The 16,856-nt window shown below is 58.6% G+C and overlaps 1 protein-coding gene across 5 annotated transcripts in view; it reads left to right on the forward strand.

Moving 5' to 3' along the window:
• TPO (thyroid peroxidase) overlaps window positions 1-15,912 on the forward strand; it is a 34,221-nt gene extending 18,309 nt beyond the window's left edge. For 3 of the 5 annotated variants that reach the window (XM_027964023.3, XM_042242754.2, XM_042242753.2), the window contains 9 exons: window positions 449-704; window positions 1,295-1,465; window positions 2,224-2,461; window positions 3,157-3,365; window positions 3,833-4,003; window positions 9,659-9,790; window positions 10,689-10,788; window positions 14,789-14,918; window positions 15,706-15,912. In XM_027964023.3, coding sequence (XP_027819824.2) covers window positions 449-704; window positions 1,295-1,465; window positions 2,224-2,461; window positions 3,157-3,365; window positions 3,833-4,003; window positions 9,659-9,790; window positions 10,689-10,788; window positions 14,789-14,918; window positions 15,706-15,744 — 1,446 coding nt within the window. In that variant the 3' untranslated portion in view covers window positions 15,745-15,912. Of the gene's footprint in view, window positions 1-448; window positions 705-1,294; window positions 1,466-2,223; window positions 2,462-3,156; window positions 3,366-3,756; window positions 4,004-9,658; window positions 9,791-10,688; window positions 10,789-13,400; window positions 13,517-14,788; window positions 14,919-15,705 lie in introns of those variants that run through there. The other 2 variants (XR_006058530.2, XR_006058531.2) reach the window with 2 other exon arrangements.
• The last annotated feature ends 944 nt before the right edge of the window (window positions 15,913-16,856 follow it).

Below are 16,856 nucleotides of genomic sequence, written 5' to 3' on the forward strand. Positions count from 1 at the left end.
TAAGTCGGTGGCTGGTCTCTCACGTGGGTGCTCCTGCAGCAGACCCTGGACAGCAGCCCTTTAACCCTCCGCGACCCTGTAGATCCTGAGTTACAAAGGAGGAAGGTGGGTCTCGTCCAGATCCACACGGCGACCTCAAGATGGGATGGGCCTGTTCCTTGTCCGCCTTTGGTCCCTGCTATCCCAGGCAACGAGGGGTCAGAGCAGAGGCCACTGAGCCCTGCCGGGGCTGTCTCCAACCCAACTCCACAAAGGCCGAGAACGCGGGAACTTGTTTGGAACAGATAGTGTTCCTGCCTCCTGCTCCCCTGCCAGAAGGCATGACCCCCAAAGACAACCCTGGAGGTGCGGCGGCCCCCAGGCTTGTGCAGGAAGAAGGCCCTCCCCGTGGCCCGGGCTGGGACCCAGTGTCTGGGCCGGGCTCCCACCAGCTCTCCTTTGTCCGCAGATCATCACGCTGCGCGATTATGTCCCCAGAATCCTGGGCCCCGAGGCCTTTGGACGGCACGTGGGCCCCTACAGAGGCTACGACCCCAGCGTGGACCCCTCCGTGTCCAACGTGTTCTCCACGGCGGCCTTCCGCTTCGGCCATGCCACCATCCACCCACTGGTGCGGCGGCTGGACGCCCGCTTCCAGGAGCACCCGGGGTCCCGCCTGCCGCTCAGGGACGCCTTCTTCCGGCCCTGGCGGCTCCTCGAGGAAGGTGGGCACCCCCGGCCCACCCTCGAGGAGAAGAGCCCGTGGCATCCTGCCTGCTGGCTGGACGCTCTCGAGGGAAGCAGCACTGCCCAGGCGCTTTCTAAACGGCGAGCCCGGGCCGTCAGGCTCTCTCCCGGGGCCCGGGTCTCCAGAACTCCCAGGAAGGCCCTGGCGCCCTCAGCACCCGGGCTGCGCTCACTGGTCGGCGCCTGAGACTCAGCGAGCGTGCTCCTGCTGTGATGCTTCTGTGGCTCAGAAAGAAACACCGCCGCCCCGCCCCTGAGCCGCCATCGGTCCCTTCCGACGCACATGGTGGTCGGGCTCTGGGGTCCGGACGGGGAGTCCACCACCAGGCGGCGCACTAAGGGCCGGGAGACTTGGCGATCCCTGGGGGGCGGGGGGCGGGGGGGGGGGGGGGGGGGGGGGGGGGGGGGGGGGGGGGGGGGGGGGGGGGGGGGGGGGGGGGGGGGGGGGGGGGGGGGCTCCTGAGCTCATGAGACACGTTTGTTCAGAAGCAGCCTAGTGTGCCGTCGAGGCCTGGTTCTGTTTCCCGGACTCAGCTGAGGGCGTGCCTTTCTTTTCTGCCTCCTCCAGGCGGCGTGGACCCCGTCATGCGGGGTCTGCTGGCGAGAGCGGCCAAGCTGCAGGTGCAGGACCAGCTGCTGAACGAGGAGCTGACGGAGAGGCTCTTCGTGCTCTCGGACGCGGGGACCCTGGACCTGGCGTCCATCAACCTGCAGCGGGGCCGGGACCACGGCCTGCCAGGTGGGCCTCCGTGTGCAGAGAGTGGAACCTGTGGCTTTGCCCGCATCCAGGAAGCGGGTTGTAAGGCACAGTAGCTGTGAGACTGAAGGCTGTTCAGCTTTTCTCAGACCCTGGAGCAGCCGATGTCGTGAGCCACTGCCGGGGAAGGGGCCCAGGTGTCCAGCAGGAGTGAGTCGGGGAGGTGTGTCTGTTTCCTGGACACACAGCAGCACGCTGGGCCCCAGGATGCAGTGTCCACCTCCCCTGATCCTCTCTGACCGCCCTTGGGGCCAGTGGGCACTACCCCACTGCCTCCAGGCTGTCTCTGGTCCAGTCTCCTGGTCGCTGGGGAGAGTGAGGACCCTCTCGTCAGGCCTAGACTCTGTGATAGAAACGCAAGGGCGCCGAGTGCCCGGGGAGGGAGACAGGTGGGGAGACAGGAGTTTTCCAGGCATCCGTGACGGGCAGCAGGGATGCCCGCTGCCCAGAATGCAAGTCCCAGAGCCCATCCTAGCCGTGGTGCCGGGCCGAGGCTGAGCCCTCCTGGGGAACCGCTCAGGCCAGCAGCGAGCAGCAGGGCAGGACTCCCCGCTGGTCTGTGGACAAGCTCTGAGAGCCCCCGCCATCCGGGCTAGAACTGTCCGGCACGAGGTTTTCCGGGCATGGGGCCTCTAGGCGCCGCTGTGACCGGGACCCTTCGGCCACAGCCCCAGCTGGTGGGCAGGTGGGTGGGGGGTGTCCGGACCCCAGGGACAGGCAGCCTTGGCCTTCTCCCCCAGGGTACAATGAGTGGCGGCAGTTCTGCGGCTTGTCCAGGCTGGAGACCCGGGCCGACCTGGGCGCGGCCACCGCCAACGGGAGCATGGCCGACAGAATCCTGGCCCTGTATGGGCACCCCGACAACATCGACGTGTGGCTGGGCGGCCTGGCGGAGAGCTTCCTCCCGGGGGCGCGGACTGGTCCGCTGTTCGCCTGCCTCGTGGGAAAGCAGATGAAGGCCCTGAGGGATGGCGACCGGTAGGGGACCCAACCAGCTCCCTCTGAGGGGCCAGGGCTGGTGGTGCAGAGGGCTCCTCTCGCAGGGTGGGGTTTCATGCGACGGGGACAGAGGAGCACTCTGGGGCCTAGGCCCACTCCGGGCTCTGATGGCGATGCAGCCTCTGAGGAGGAAGGGAGCCTGTCTGCAGCACTGGAATTGCCCTGTGATTCGTCCATCAGGCTGGAGGAGGGCCCCTCGGAAGGTCCTGCAGGGTAGGCCCTCCTGAGGCTGCAGCCCCTCCTGAGCTGGAGGCCCTCCTGAGGCTGTGGGCCCTCCTGAGGCTGGAGACCCTCCTGAGGCTGGAGGCTCTCCTGAGGCTGCAGCTCCTCCTGAGGCTGGAGGCCCTCCTGAGTTGAGGCTGGAGACCCTCCTGAGTTGAGGCTGGAGACCCTCCTGAGGCTGCGGGCCCTCCTGAGGCTGCAGCCCCTCCTGAGGCTGGAGGCCCTCTTGAGTTGAGGCTGGAGGCCCTCCTAAGTTGAGGCTGCAGCCCCTCCTGAACTGGAGCCCCTCTGCATCACTGTCACCACCTGGTGGGGGCGGCCCTGCCTCCGAGGCCTTGGACGGCCTGGCGCGGTGCCCTGCGGCGAGGGCAGGGTGGGCACCAGGGTGGGCAGGCGTGGTCGCGGGCCTGGCCTGGGCTCTCACAGTAGTGTCCTCACGCCTGTCCCTGCAGGTTCTGGTGGGAGCACCACGGGGTGTTCACCGAGGCCCAACGGCGCGAGCTGGGCCGGCACTCGCTGTCCCGCGTCATCTGCGACAACACGGGCCTCACCCACGTGCCCCGCGACGCCTTCCGGGTGGGGCAGTGGCCCCAGGACTTCGAGTCATGTGACCGTATCCCGGGGATGGACCTGCGCGCCTGGCGGGAAGCCCCTCCTCCAGGTAACAGAATCTCGAGCTTCTCTTCGAAGGTCAAGGTCGGGGTCTGGGAGCGGAAGCCCCGTGTCTCGGAGGGGAGGAGAGGGGAGGCTTGTCTGGGGGCGTCCCCCTGCTCAGCTGCTACCTGGACTACAGCCTGGGCCTGCCCAGGAGCCACTGCAACTCCCGGGCTCGGGAGCGTGGTCAGATGGCTGAGACCCATCCCCGCCATGTGCTCTGTGGACTGTGATCACCTTTGATTAATGGGGTTCCGGGAGATGGGCGGGAAGCCTGGGCAAGGCTGGTACGAGGGGAAGAGTTAGAGGCCTCACCGGGGCAGGGGGCGGCGGGAGGCCAGAGCTGGGCAGGGATCCTGCCTGGAGGGAGGAGCCTGGGGACCTGACCCTCCTGGCAGGCTGGGGGGTGCAGCCCCGGCAGGGAGACCGGAAGGCGTGCTGCGCTCACTGTGGTCCCCGGCCGACCTCGCCCAGACGACGCCTGTGGCTTCCCGGACAACGTGGAGAACGGGGGCTTCCTGCTCTGCAACGAGTCTGGGCGGAGGCTGCTGGTGTTCTCCTGTCATCACGGATTCCAGCTCCAAGGGCCTGAGCAGCTCACCTGCACCCGGCGCGGCTGGGACTCCCAGCCCCCGGTCTGTCGAGGTCAGTGGCTCAATGGGTGTGTCTCTGCAAGACTTGACCCCTGAGTCTGCATTTTTCAAATTAAGGATAACTTGTATTAATACTATAATGTAACTTAATATACTGTTCATACTGTTCATGGGGTTCTCAAAGCAGGAATACTATTCCCTTCTCCAGTGGACCACGTTTTTTCAGAACTCTCCACCAAGACCCATCTGTCTTGGGTGGCCCTACACGGCATGGCTCACAGTTTCATTGAGTTAGACAAGGCTGGGGTCCAGGTGATCAGATTGGTTAGTTTTCTGTGATTGTGGTTTTCAGTCTGTTTGTCCTCTGATGGAGACAGATAAGAGGCTTATGGAAGCTTCCTGATGGGAGAGACAGGTCGGTAGGTGCCCAATATGCTACTGGAGATCAATGGAGAAATAACTCCAGAGACAATGAAGAGATGGAGCCAAAGCAAAAACAACGCCCAGCTGTGGAGGGGACTGGAGACGGAAGCGCGGTCTGGTAAAGAGCAGCGTTGCATCTGTTCAGTTCAGTTGAGTCGCTCAGTCGTGTGTGACTCTTCGCGACCCCGTGAATCACAGCGCGCCAGGCCTCCCTGCCCATCACCATCTCCCGGAGTTCATAGGGACCTGGAATGTCAGGTCCATGAATCAAGGCAAATTGAAAGTGGTCAAACAGGAGATGGCAAGAGTGAAAGTCGACATTCTAGGAATCAGTGAACTAAAATGGACTGGAATGGGTGAATCTAACTCAGATGACCATTGTATCTACTACTGCGGGCAGGAATCCCTCAGAAGAAATGGCGTAGCCTTCATGGTCAACAGAAGAGTCTGAAACGCAATACTTGGATGCAATCTCAAAAACGACAGAATGATCTCTGTTCATTTCCAAGGCAAACCATTCAACATCATGGTGATCCAAGCCTATGCCCCAACCAGTAACACTGAAGAAGCTGAAGTTGAATGGTTCTATGGAGACCTACAAGACCTTCTAGAACTAACACCCAAAAAAGACGTCCTTTTCATTATAGGGGACTGGAATGCAAAAGTAGGAAGTCAAGAAACACCTGAAGTAACAGGCAAATCTGGCCTTGGAATGCAGAATGAAGCAGGGCAGAGGCTAACAGAGTTTTGCCAAGAGAACGTACTGGTCATAGCAAACACCCTCTTCCTACAACACAAGAGAAGACTCTACACATGGACATCACCAGATGGTCAACACCGAAATCAGATTGATTATATTCTTTGCAGCCAAAGATGGAGAGGCTCTATACAGTCAGCAAACACGAGACCAGGAGCTGACTGTGGCTCAGATCATGAACTCCTTATTACCAAATTCAGACTTAAATTGAAGAAAGCAGGGAAAACTGCTAGACCATTCAGGTATGACCTAAATCAAATTCGTTATGATTATACAGTGGAAGTGAGAAATCAATTTAAGGGCCTAGATCTGATAGAGAGAGTGCCTGAAGAACTATGGACGGAGGTTCAAACATTGTACAGGAGATAGGGAGCAAGACCAACCCCAAGAAAAAGAAATGCAAAAAAGCAAAATGGCTGTCTGGGGAGGCCTTACAAATAGCTATGAAAGGAAGAGAGGTGAAAAGCAAAGGAGAAAAGGAAAGATATAAGCATCTGAATGCAGAGTTCCATAGAATAGCAAGAAGAGATAAGAAAGCCTTCTTCAGCGATCAATGCAAAGAAATAGAGGAAAACAATAGAATGGGAAAGACTAGAGATCTCTTCAAGAAAATTAGAGATACCAAGGGAACATTTCATGCAAGGATGGGCTCAATAAAGGACAGAAGTGGTATGGACCTAACAGAAGCAGAAGATATTAAGAAGAGGTGGCAGGAATACACAGAAGAATTATACAAAAAAGATCTTCACTACCCAGATAATCATGATGATGTGATCACTCATCTAGAGCCAGACATCCTGGAATGTGAAGTCAAGTGGGCCTTAGAAAGCATCACTATGAACAAAGCTAGTGGAGGTGATGGAATTCCAGTTGAGCTGTTTCAAATCCTGAATGATGATGCTGTGAAAGTGCTGCACTCAATATGCCGGCAAATTTGGAAAACTCAGCAGTGGCCGCAGGACTGGAAAAGGTCAGTTTTCATTCCAATCCCAAAGAAAGGCAATGCCAGAGAATGCTCAAACTACCACACAATTGCCCTCATCTCACGTGCTAGTAAAGCAATGCTCAAAATTCTCCAAGCCAGGCTTCAGCAATACGTGAACTGTGAGATTCCAGATGTTCAAGCTGGTTTTAGAAAAGGCAGAGGAACCAGAGATCAAATTGCCAACATCCGCTGGATCATGGAAAAGCAAGAGAGTTCCAGAAAAACACCTATTTCTGCTTTATTGACTATGCCAAAGCCTTTGACTGTGTGGATCACAATCAAGTGTGGAAAATTCTGAGAGAGATGGGAATACCAGACTACCTGACCTGCCTCTTGAGAAATCTGTATGCAGGTCAGGAAGCAACAGTTAGAACTGGACATGGAATAACAGACTGGTTCCAAATAGGAAAAGGAGTACATCAAGGCTGTATATTATCACCCTGCTTATTTAACTTATATGCAGAGTACATCATGAGAAACACTGGGCTGGACGAAGCACAAGCTGGAATCAAGATTGCCGGGAGAAATATCAATACCTTCAGATATGCAGATGACACCACCCTTATGGCAGAAAGTGAAGAACTAAAGAGCCTCTTAATGAAATCGAAAGAGAAGAGTGAAAAAGTTGGCTTAAAGCTCAACATTCAGACAACGAAGATCATGGTATCTGGTCCCATCACTTCATGGGAAATAGATGGGGAAACCGTGGAAACAGTGTCAGACTTTATTTTGGGGGGCTCCAAAATCACTGCAGATGGTGACTGCAGCCATGAAATAAGAAAACACTTACTCCTTGGAAGGAAAGTTATGACTAACCTAGACAGCATATTCAAAAGCAGGGACATTACTTTGCCAACAAAGGTCCATCTAGTCAAGGCTATGGTTTTTCCTGTGGTCATGTATGGATGTGAGAGTTGGAGTGTGAAGAAGGCTGAGCGTCGAAGAATTGATATTTTTGAACTGTGGTGTTGGAGAAGACTCTTGAGAGTCCCTTGGACTGCAAGGAGATCCAACCAGTCCATCCTAAAAGAAATCAGTCTTGAATATTCATTGGAAGGACTGATGTTGAAGCTGAAGCTCTAATACTTTGGCCACCTCATGTGAAGAACTGACTCATTTGAAAAGACCCTGATGCTGGGAACGGTTGAAGGCAGGAGGAGAAGGGGATGACAGAGGATGAGATGGTTGGAGGCATCACTGACTCAATGGACGAGCTGAGTTTGAGTAAGTTCCGGCAGTTTGTGATGGACAGGGAAGCCTGGTGTGGTGCAGTCTATGGGGTCACAGAGAGTCTTACACGACTGAGCGACTGAACTGAACATAATATAAATTGTGTAATAGAATTTGTGTGCATGCATGCGTGCTAAGCCACTTCAGTCGTGTCTGACCCTTTGTGACCCCATGGACTGTAGCCCTCCAGGCTCCTCTGTCCATGAGATTCTCCAGGCAAGAACAGTGGAGTGGGTTGCCACGGCCTCCTCCAGGGAATCTTCCCGACCCAGGGATGGAACCTGTGTCTCTTGTATGTCTTGCATTGGCAGGCGGGTTCTTTACCACTAGCACCAACCCATTATAACTTGTATAATATATCATGTAATATTATAATATGAAATAACTTTATAATATTGTACAGCAGCTATACTTCAACTTAAGAAAAGCACTAAAAGGAAACCCCCAATGCATACACACATGACTGCCCTCATGCAGAAGTACCCGTGGGCACCACTGCCTTCCAGGGACTGTTTGCCTGGATAAAGGGTGCCCTCCCAGGGGCCCCCGTCCCTAAGTCGTCTTTCTAGAAAGGAAGCCCCAGGAGCCGCCTCGCAGCTGCCGACAGGTGAATGAGCAGGGAAGGATAGAGCCGCCAGCAGAGGCTGGAGCCCCAGGGAGGCTCGAGGGACGGGGCTGGCAGAGCCAGTCCTGCAGTGAAGCAGAAGCACTTTCTCTGGAGGCATCGAGGGAGCCGAGTCCCCACTGGAGGTCGCTGCTTCCAGGCGAGACCTGTCTCCTCCCTGCGGGGGCCCAGCATTCCTGCTCCTGGAGGGACCCAGAGCAGAGACCACGGAGCAGAAGCAGGATGCCTCCGGGCGGGAGAAGCGCCTCCACGTCCGCCGCGTTAGCAGGACCTCAGAGCGAGGGAGGTGGACTCAGGCAAGAATCGGGCCGGTTCACAGGGAATGAAATGAAACCAAGGCCCAGTTTGCTCAGTTCCACAGTTTCGATCTGGGAAGAGGAAACCATCCGGAGATGGAGCGTGGTCCTAGTTGACGGCCTGTGAAGGTACCTGATTCAACCAGAATGTGCCCTGAAAAGCAGGGAAGGTGGTAACTTTCCTGTTGTGTATAGGTCATCACAATACAAGATTTTCATTCCAATTCTGGGGACTCTAAAAGTGTTGTCTCAGAAGGGCCCCAGCCTCTAGACTTTGAGTCATGGAGGGGGGACCTGGGGGAGGCGGGGGCTGCAGCAGGGAAGGTGCAGACGCTCCCTCCAGGTGTGAGAAGGATGACCAGGCAGCAAGAGAGGGGCTCCGGGCGACGTCCAGGTTCCAGCTGCAGACGAGCCGACGGCACAGGTTGCTGCCTGGAAACCGAGGGGGTGAGGGCATTTCTGCCTCGTCACATGTCCAGATCTGCCCCGGAGGGCGTGGCTGGGGCAGGCTCCCCGTCAGGTGAGGGCTTAGCCATGAGCGCGGTGGACTCGGGCGGGGGGGGGGTGCGGTGGCGGGTGAGGCCTCCCTCCCGGATTCCGTCAGAGCGTGGCTCCCCAGGAACCCGGCTGGGCCTAACTTGGCAACGTCTGGATGCGTCTGATGCCACGCTAACCAGCTCTGTGTTAACCAGCTCTCCGTCCCTCCCAGCGTGGTGTGTGGTCACGCAGTGCCGTGCGTGTGTAGGTCACGCAGAATCTCTGACGCCTGCCCCAGCCCAAGTCTCCTGGAATCGGCCCAATAGGGGACTTGTTACTTAGACACGGGAACCTGGGGACTTGGCATAGTCATGGGTTCAGGAGGGAGACAGCGGGGGCTGCACACCTTCCCCATTTGGGGAGCTCAGCTCAAGCCCGGGGAGCAGGTCTCAGCTCCCACTGCACGCCCGGCGTTCCCTTGGCGGTGGAGGCCCCGTGTGGACCGTCGGGCTGGAGGCTGTAGCTCGGGATGGGCTGACTCGGATGGCGCCAGTGTCTCCCAGGGAGGCCGAGTCTCCACATCTGAGCAAGGCCCAGTGGCCTGCATGACCTGTGCCTCCAGGCCACATCCCAGGGGCCTTTCCCAGGCCAAGTGGGGGGTCACGGGCCTGGTGGCTGCCGTAGATGGGGCGAGAGAAGGCGGCCACAGGCCAAGCAGAGTCCTGAGGGGCTGAGGGGCACACGGCCCCTGGGGGCCTCAGGGGGTTTTCTCCTTCAAAGGGCAGGAGCCGGGAGGTGTGGCCCTGGCCTGGGGTGACGTCCCCCTGCTCCCGCCTAGACACAGGACTGGGGGGGCTGACCTCCTGGGGAGGGGCACAGAGGCTGGGCACTGACCTCCCGTCGTGTGTGCACAGACATCAACGAGTGTGAGGATGGAGTGGACCCCCCCTGCCACGCGTCCGCGCGGTGCAAGAACACCAAGGGTGGCTTCCGGTGTGAGTGCCACGACCCCCACGTGCCCGGCGAGGACGGCAGGACCTGTGTGGGTGAGGCCACGGCCTCTGTGCCAGTCGGGGGGGTGTCTGTGCCAGCCAGGGGCTGTCTGTGCCCGCCAAGGGTGTCTGTGCCCACCGGGTGTGTCTGTGCCCACCGGGTGTGTCTGTGCCCACCAGGGCGTGTCTGTGCCCACCAGGGCGTGTCTGTGCCCACCAGGGGGTGTCTGTGCCCACCAGGGGGTGTCTGTGCCCGCCGGGGGTGTCTGTGCCCGCCAGGGGGTGTCTGTGCCCGCCAGGGCGTGTCTGTGCCCGCCGGGGGTGTCTGTGCCCGCCGGGCGTGTCTGTGCCCGCCAGGGGGTGTCTGTGCCCGCCAGGGCGTGTCTGTGCCCGCCGGGCGTGTCTGTGCCCGCCGGGGGTGTCTGTGCCCACACTCGGGGTGACTGCAGGTCCTCGTCCGGCCTTGCTCTCCCCACTGCCACATCTTCGGACGCTGGGTGGGAGCAGGGCCCGCAGGTTGGTGCCTGAGACACAGAAGGCTGTGAACCCCGGGGGTGCTATGCGGACCCTGTTGCAGACGCTCAGTTTCAGCCCCCCCTGAACTGTCTCTGAGGGGGGAAGCACGCTGTTTGAGACCCGTGTGCAAAACAGAGAGGGTAAGCAACTTGCTCGTGGTCACACAGCCTCACAGCTGCAGGTCTGGAATCTTAACTTGGCTTCCAGCTCCTGTACAGCACCTGTTACCAGGGCAAGACAGCTCAGTAAACTCCCGCAGGAGGAGCAGAGCTCAGCTCCAAGAGCAGCAGAGGCCAGCTGGCAATGGACGGCCAGCGGGACAGAGCTTGCCGGGCTCCCAGGGTTGGCGCACCCGGGCCAGGGCTGGGGTCGGGCGGGCAGGCTGGCCCCAGTCCTGGGTGGGCAGGCTCACCGACCAGCTCCGTCCTTGTTCCAGACTCCGGGAGGCTCCCGCGGGCGTCTGTGGTCTCCCTGGTGCTAGGCGCCGTGCTCGTCTGCGGTCTGGCTGGCCTCACCTGGACGGTGGTTTGCAGGTGGTAAGTCCCCACTTGGCAGCGGCTCCCCACCGTGGGCCCGGCTGATCTGAAGCTGGTGGCGATCACCAGCTATTTACATTGGTGCCCGTCTGTGTCTAGAGCCGTTTGCTTCCTGACTTGCCTTCAGTCCCAAATAATGAGGGTGAGCGACCCTACACGGCAGAGGGTGTCCGCTGTCTGGATGGAGACTCGGTGATACCGGATCGCTGGTCCGATTAAGCCATTGTGCTGAATGACGACGGTTCTTGTTCTTACGAAGGTTTCTCAGAGCAGAGAGGTCTTTCCTGAGTAAAACCTTATTCTTCACTCCTCCCCCTTCCCTCAAGAGCAGACCTTCAGGTCAGCCTGGGGCCAGCTCTCCCCTGCTTGCTGCAGGAGTCCTGCTTCTAAGACTTAGCCCGTGTCCACACGTCACGCTGACCCTCTGCTCCCAGAGGCCTGTGCTGGGCGCCTGCCTTCCCGGGAGCTCAGCGCCTCCTGCACACCGGTAGCTGACTTACCCTGACTGCAGACCAGGAGCCTTAGAGGGGTGTGGTGTCAGGGAATGGCCCCTGTGTTTTCACAATCCCCTGGTCCTGAAAGCTTAGTTATTACCAGTTCTTAAAACCCTTGGATACCAAGAAGTCAGTTAAGCAATGAAAATGAGACGGGCTTAGGCAAGCAGCCCGGATCAGCTGGCTCTGTAGCCACCTGCTGAACACTCCCGCTGGGAAGCTGGTGTCGCCACGGCGGAGCATTCGGTGCAGCTTTGCGTTTGCAGAGCTTGCAGCCAAACACCAGTCCCCTTATTGTTATGAGGATGCTGTGCCTCCCCCTGCGACTGGGAGAAACAGCTGTTTTCTTCAATATAAATGAGCACCTTCCTGAGGGACTCTGGGAGGGAAGCGCCTGCCACACGTGACTGCAGACTCTGGAGCCTGGAGAATTCCCTACAGACACGCCGCTGGTTTGCAAAGTGTCTCTTACCTGAGCCGCCTGTCAGCCCATGGGGGAGGGAGACTGCTGGCAGCAGGGGGGGGACGGGGGGGGGAGGGGGAGGGCAGGAGTTCTTTATGGGACCACGCAAGCCTCTGCTTGAGCCCCCGAGTCCCCGCAGGGCCCTGGATACTCTGCATCCTCAGAGCCCCGAGGGAAGGAGCCTCAACCACAGCCCCTCCTCCCAGAGGCTCCTCTGAGCCCCTGCGCATCTGCACGCTGGGGCCCTGATGATTCCAGCCCAGCGGAAGGGAGGGGGCTGATGGGAGAGACAGACAGGGAGACAGAGTCAGAGACAGATAGAGAGACAATGGAGAGAGACAGAGAGAGACACAGAGACAGAGAGACAGAGGGACCATGGAGAGAGCCAGAGACAGAGACACAGATGAAGACAGAGAGACACAGGGAGAGACAGAGAGACACAGGGAGAGACAGAGAGAGACAGAGAGATGCAGGGAGAGATAGAGAGAGACACAGACAGAGAGACGCAGGGAGAGACAGAGAGAGAGACAGAGAGAGACAGAGACAGAGAGAGACACAGAGACAGAGAGACGCAGGGAGAGATAGAGAGAGACACAGAGACAGAGAGACAGAGAGACAGAGGGACCATGGAGAGAGCCAGAGACAGAGACACAGATGAAGACAGAGAGACACAGGGAGAGACAGAGAGACGCAGGGAGAGACAGAGAGAGACAGAGACAGACAGAGACAGAGAGAGACACAGAGACAGAGAGATGCAGGGAGAGACAGAGAGACGCAGGAAGAGATAGAGAGACACAGGGAGAGATAGAGAGACATAAAGACAGAGAGAGACACAGAGACAGAGAGAGACAGAGAGGGACCATGGAGAGAGCCAGAGACAGAGACACAGATGAAGACAGAGAGACACAGAGACAGAGAGACACAGGGAGAGACGGAGAGACAGAGAGATGCAGGGAGAGATAGAGAGAGACACAGACAGAGAGACAGAGAGAGACAGAGACACAGAGACAGAGAGACACAGGGAGAGACAGATGCAGGGAGAGACAGAGAGAGACACAGAGACAGAGAGACAGAGACACAGGGAGAGACAGAGAGACGCAGGGAGAGACAGAGACAGAGACAGAGAGACGCAGGGAGAGACAGAGAGACAGAGAGACGCAGGGAGAGACAGAGAGAGACACAGAGACAGAGAGACGCAAGGAGAGACAGAGAGACGCAGGGAGAGACAGAGAGACACAGAGACAGGGAGACGCAAGGAGAGACAGAGAAATGCAGGGAGAGACAGAGAGAGACACAGAGACAGAGAGACGCAGGAAGAGACAGAGGTCGAGAGAGACGCCTCTGAGGATGCCTCTCCGGTGCTCTGGGGGCCTTGACCTTCATTCCGTGTTGATTCTCCCGCCCCCACATTTATTCCTCCCTACCATTTTAGATCTAAGCCTGGACATTTTGGGGTAATGACTATTAACATAATCTCAGCCAGGAATATACCAGCACGGACACGTTTCCACTGAAAGACGGATCCACAGTGAACGCCGTCAAACCACCTGTCCGAGCAGCTTCCTTCCTGCAGTAGAAACACCAGTTTACATTGTTCATCTCACTGAATCATAGTCGCCGAGATAAATGTTTTCTCTGCAACTTTTGCACTGAAGGCCTGGTTTGCGGTCAGTTGTCTGGGCACATCCATCTTGTTGATCAGTCTCCAGTCCTGAGAGCTTCTCTGCCTACTTACTCCTGCGGTCTGAACACCTCAGGTCAACCTTTCAGGGTACATTTCATCCAGATCACGTTTCCCAGTCAGTTGTCAGTCCGCTGGCGGGAACTGTGGGGCACACACCTCAGCTCCTCCCACGTGTGCTTGTTTCATCATCTGTCCCAAGTTTAATTTCCCACCCTGAGTCTCAGGGCCTGAGCTGGAAGTCCTCAGCCTCTCTGTTTAGGACAAGCCGTACCCTGTGCCATAGGCAGCTGGCAGCTGCTTTCTGCCTGTTTCTACTGGAATGCAGCTGTAGCGGGAAAGAGGCGTTAATCCGCGTGCTTCCCGCTCACCCTGGAGACACTGGGATGGGCCCCGGGCGGGGCAGCCTCTCCTGGGCCCAAGGGCTGACCTTCTGCACAGGCTCCTGGGTCAGCACGCTTGCTTCCCCACCCCACCTCCTCTTTACGGGGAGGTGGCACGCTGGGAGGCTGGCCTCACCCCCTCTGCCAGCCAGAGCCCAGAGCTGGCCTAGAGGACACCCCCCTCGCTGTCGCTCTAAGAGTGGCTGCAGACGCCTGGGCCTGTCCTGCAGAGTATAGCTGTTTCGCTATTTATCAGTTTCTCTTTGAGAAAAGCACAGAGCTGTGTTCTTGTGTTACGGGGCTGAGTGGAGGCAGTTTCAGCCCCGTTTTCCTGCCCTGCCGTCCAGCGAGGGGACCCAGACTCTGGTGTCCTGTCCTGACATCCAGGGAGGCTGGTGTCCCACGTGGCCCCTGGCCCGGCAGAGCCCATGATGCCGTGTTCCATGGGTCCCGTCTCAGATCCCCTGTTCCTCCCCTCCTACCCCCACAGGGCCCCTGGACCCCCTACTTGGGACCCAGCCCCTTCAACACCCGTCCCTCCCCCCGACACCCTCCCCCAGGGTCGCTGGGAGATGAAGGCTGATGGCCCACCCTGAGTCAGGCGTCTTCACCTCTTTGGACACGTTTCTGAAGGTCCCCACTGGCTCAGCGTGAGATTGTGTCTGAGAAGCGGTCCAGTGACCCCCACTTCCACACCATGACCTCTGCTGTCCTTCCCGCCCTTCACTCGGGGTGGTGCTGGGCTCCCCGAGGCAGAGTCTCCTCGGACACTCCAGCAGGGCCCAGGCATCTGGCATCTGCCTCCAGCCGCTCTCCACAGAATTTCCAGTTTAGTTTTCTAAACCAAGATGTTGGCTTGAATCTAAAGCACGTCTCCATGTTTGAGGAGCGAGCTGGTGCTGCTAGGAGGGGCCCTTGGGGGCTGCCTGGCGCGGGCCCCTCTAGGTGACGACCCCTGACAGGGCACATTTATCCACAGGATGCTCGCCAACCCTAAGTCCTCGCTGCCGCCCGTGGAGGGAGAGGGAGAAGGACCTTCCTGGCTGGGCCGTGGGAAACCCCGGGACGTGTGCGCTCCCCCGGACGCTCCTGCGGGGCTTGCAGAGCAGGTGGGTTCACAGCAGGCCTTCCTGAGGTTTGCAGCCTCGTGGGTGTCTGTCAAGACCCAGGAAGTCGTCGGAAGCACTGGGGCTGCAGGCGCATCAGCCTGGCCCTCGTGTGTTTCTATCTGCCAGGCACCTTCCCTCTGCCCGGTTCCTTCTCCTATGAACTGCATTCATTGGAGATGCTAATTTGTCAAAGTGTTAACCTACTTTTTAAAATGTAGAGGCACATTGGAATCAAGGACACGGAGGGAAAGGACTGGAGATGCCTTTCATTTGTACGAAAGGCTTCCAGCCCGAGGGTCCCTCTCAGGCGGCAGCATCCACTGTCCCAAGTGCCTACTGCCTGGAGAGGAGCCAGAAGCTGAAAGCAAGCATCGACTTCTACAGTGCGCTGCTTAAGAAAAGGAAACAGTTAAAATCAGTGTGAAAAAATCAGTCTAAGCTTGCTTTTCACTACTTTTACCTTGTAAGCATGAATGACCCCAATGGTGTTATATTTAAAAAGTCACTGCTGTTCCCCGGGGCCTGCCTGGAACTCAGGGCTAGGTGGTGGTCAGAGCTAAAACGATCTGGTCCTTGGAGGCGGAGTGGAATCAGCCTTGGCACCTGCCTGCAAGCCTGGAACCAAGAATACTGACCCCTCCCCCCGAGCGCGGAGGGGCCGCGAGGCCCCCAAACAGGCCCTTGTAGCGACCCCAGAGCAGCACCCGGGCGGGCGTTTCACCAGCCCCCGGGGGGCCGGCACGTGGCCTCCCGTTGGTCTGAAGCTCACCAGGGCCTCTCTCCCTAGGGCCCGGCCTGTGGACCCCAAGTCCTCCTCTGCAAGTAGGAGGCCCCCACCCCTGTGCGGGGCGCGTGTGCCGCTCACGGGCCAGAGTCAGACAGCGCTTACGCCCACCTGGACTCTCGTGGGGCGGAGTGACTGGACCCTCGCACGCTGCCCACTGCCTGATCAGGGCACGCTGCCCAGGCCGGGTGAATAAATCCCACCACCTTCCGGTCGTCTGACTCTTTTCGCAAGCACACCTGGCGGCCCCTCCTGGAGGGGGCGGCCATGAGAAAGTATTTACATATTATGCCTATTTATGTTTAGTAAACACGCCCGACGGGCCCCTCCTGGGGGCGGGGCATGAGAAGGGATTTACAACTTGACATGTTTATGAACCTTCCTCTCCACCAGAGGAAGAAGATCGCTTCCCCGCCCCCACACGGGCCTCACTGTCTCTGACTGCTTTCTGCTCCCTCTTGCGCGACCGCCCACCTCCACTGGGTTTCCGCCCAGCCCCGCCCCTCCTCCGCTGATTCTCTGGACGCACTGCGACCCCAGGGCACCTGGACCCGCGTCTCTCCTCCCTCCTGTCCTCCACGGCTGAGGCTGGGACAGGGTCAGGGAGTCGTCCGCTCATTTGGGAACCTGCCGACGGACTTGGAGTCCAGGCCCCACTTCCCAGCCCCAGCCCCGCAGCTCCAGGCGTTCTCTGCCCCTCCCTGTCCCCTCCTCAGCTCGATCATCCTCCAAGGGACCACCGTGGGCTCGTGGGCGGTCCTGGGGGAGCATCAACCCTGTTCACACGGGGAGCTGGTGATTCGGCAAGACTGGGCAGGTGGTGACAGCTGGAAGGTGGTGCTGGGCTCGGCCCCAGACAGCTCCCCCCCCCACCCCACTGGGTCCTTCCTTCCCCAGGACACAGGGAGCCTCCTCCTGGTTAGAACCTGGCAGAGAGGTGTCTGTGGCCTGCGCCTGTCGGGATCTGAGACCACGGGACGGTGGGGACAGACAAGATCCTGCAGCTCAGCTCTGTGCCAACAAGGAGGCAGCTGGCTGGGAACCGAAAGTTTGCTCTGCGTGTTAAGGTGCTGCGCTGAGAAGCAGCTGTTACTCTTTGTCACCTGAAAATACCACCTCTCGTAGGTCCTAGGTCAGCCTGTCCCGTGTTCCTA

This window comes from Ovis aries, chromosome 2 (assembly GCF_016772045.2).
Source record: "Ovis aries strain OAR_USU_Benz2616 breed Rambouillet chromosome 2, ARS-UI_Ramb_v3.0, whole genome shotgun sequence".
Lineage (NCBI taxonomy): Eukaryota > Metazoa > Chordata > Mammalia > Artiodactyla > Bovidae > Ovis > Ovis aries.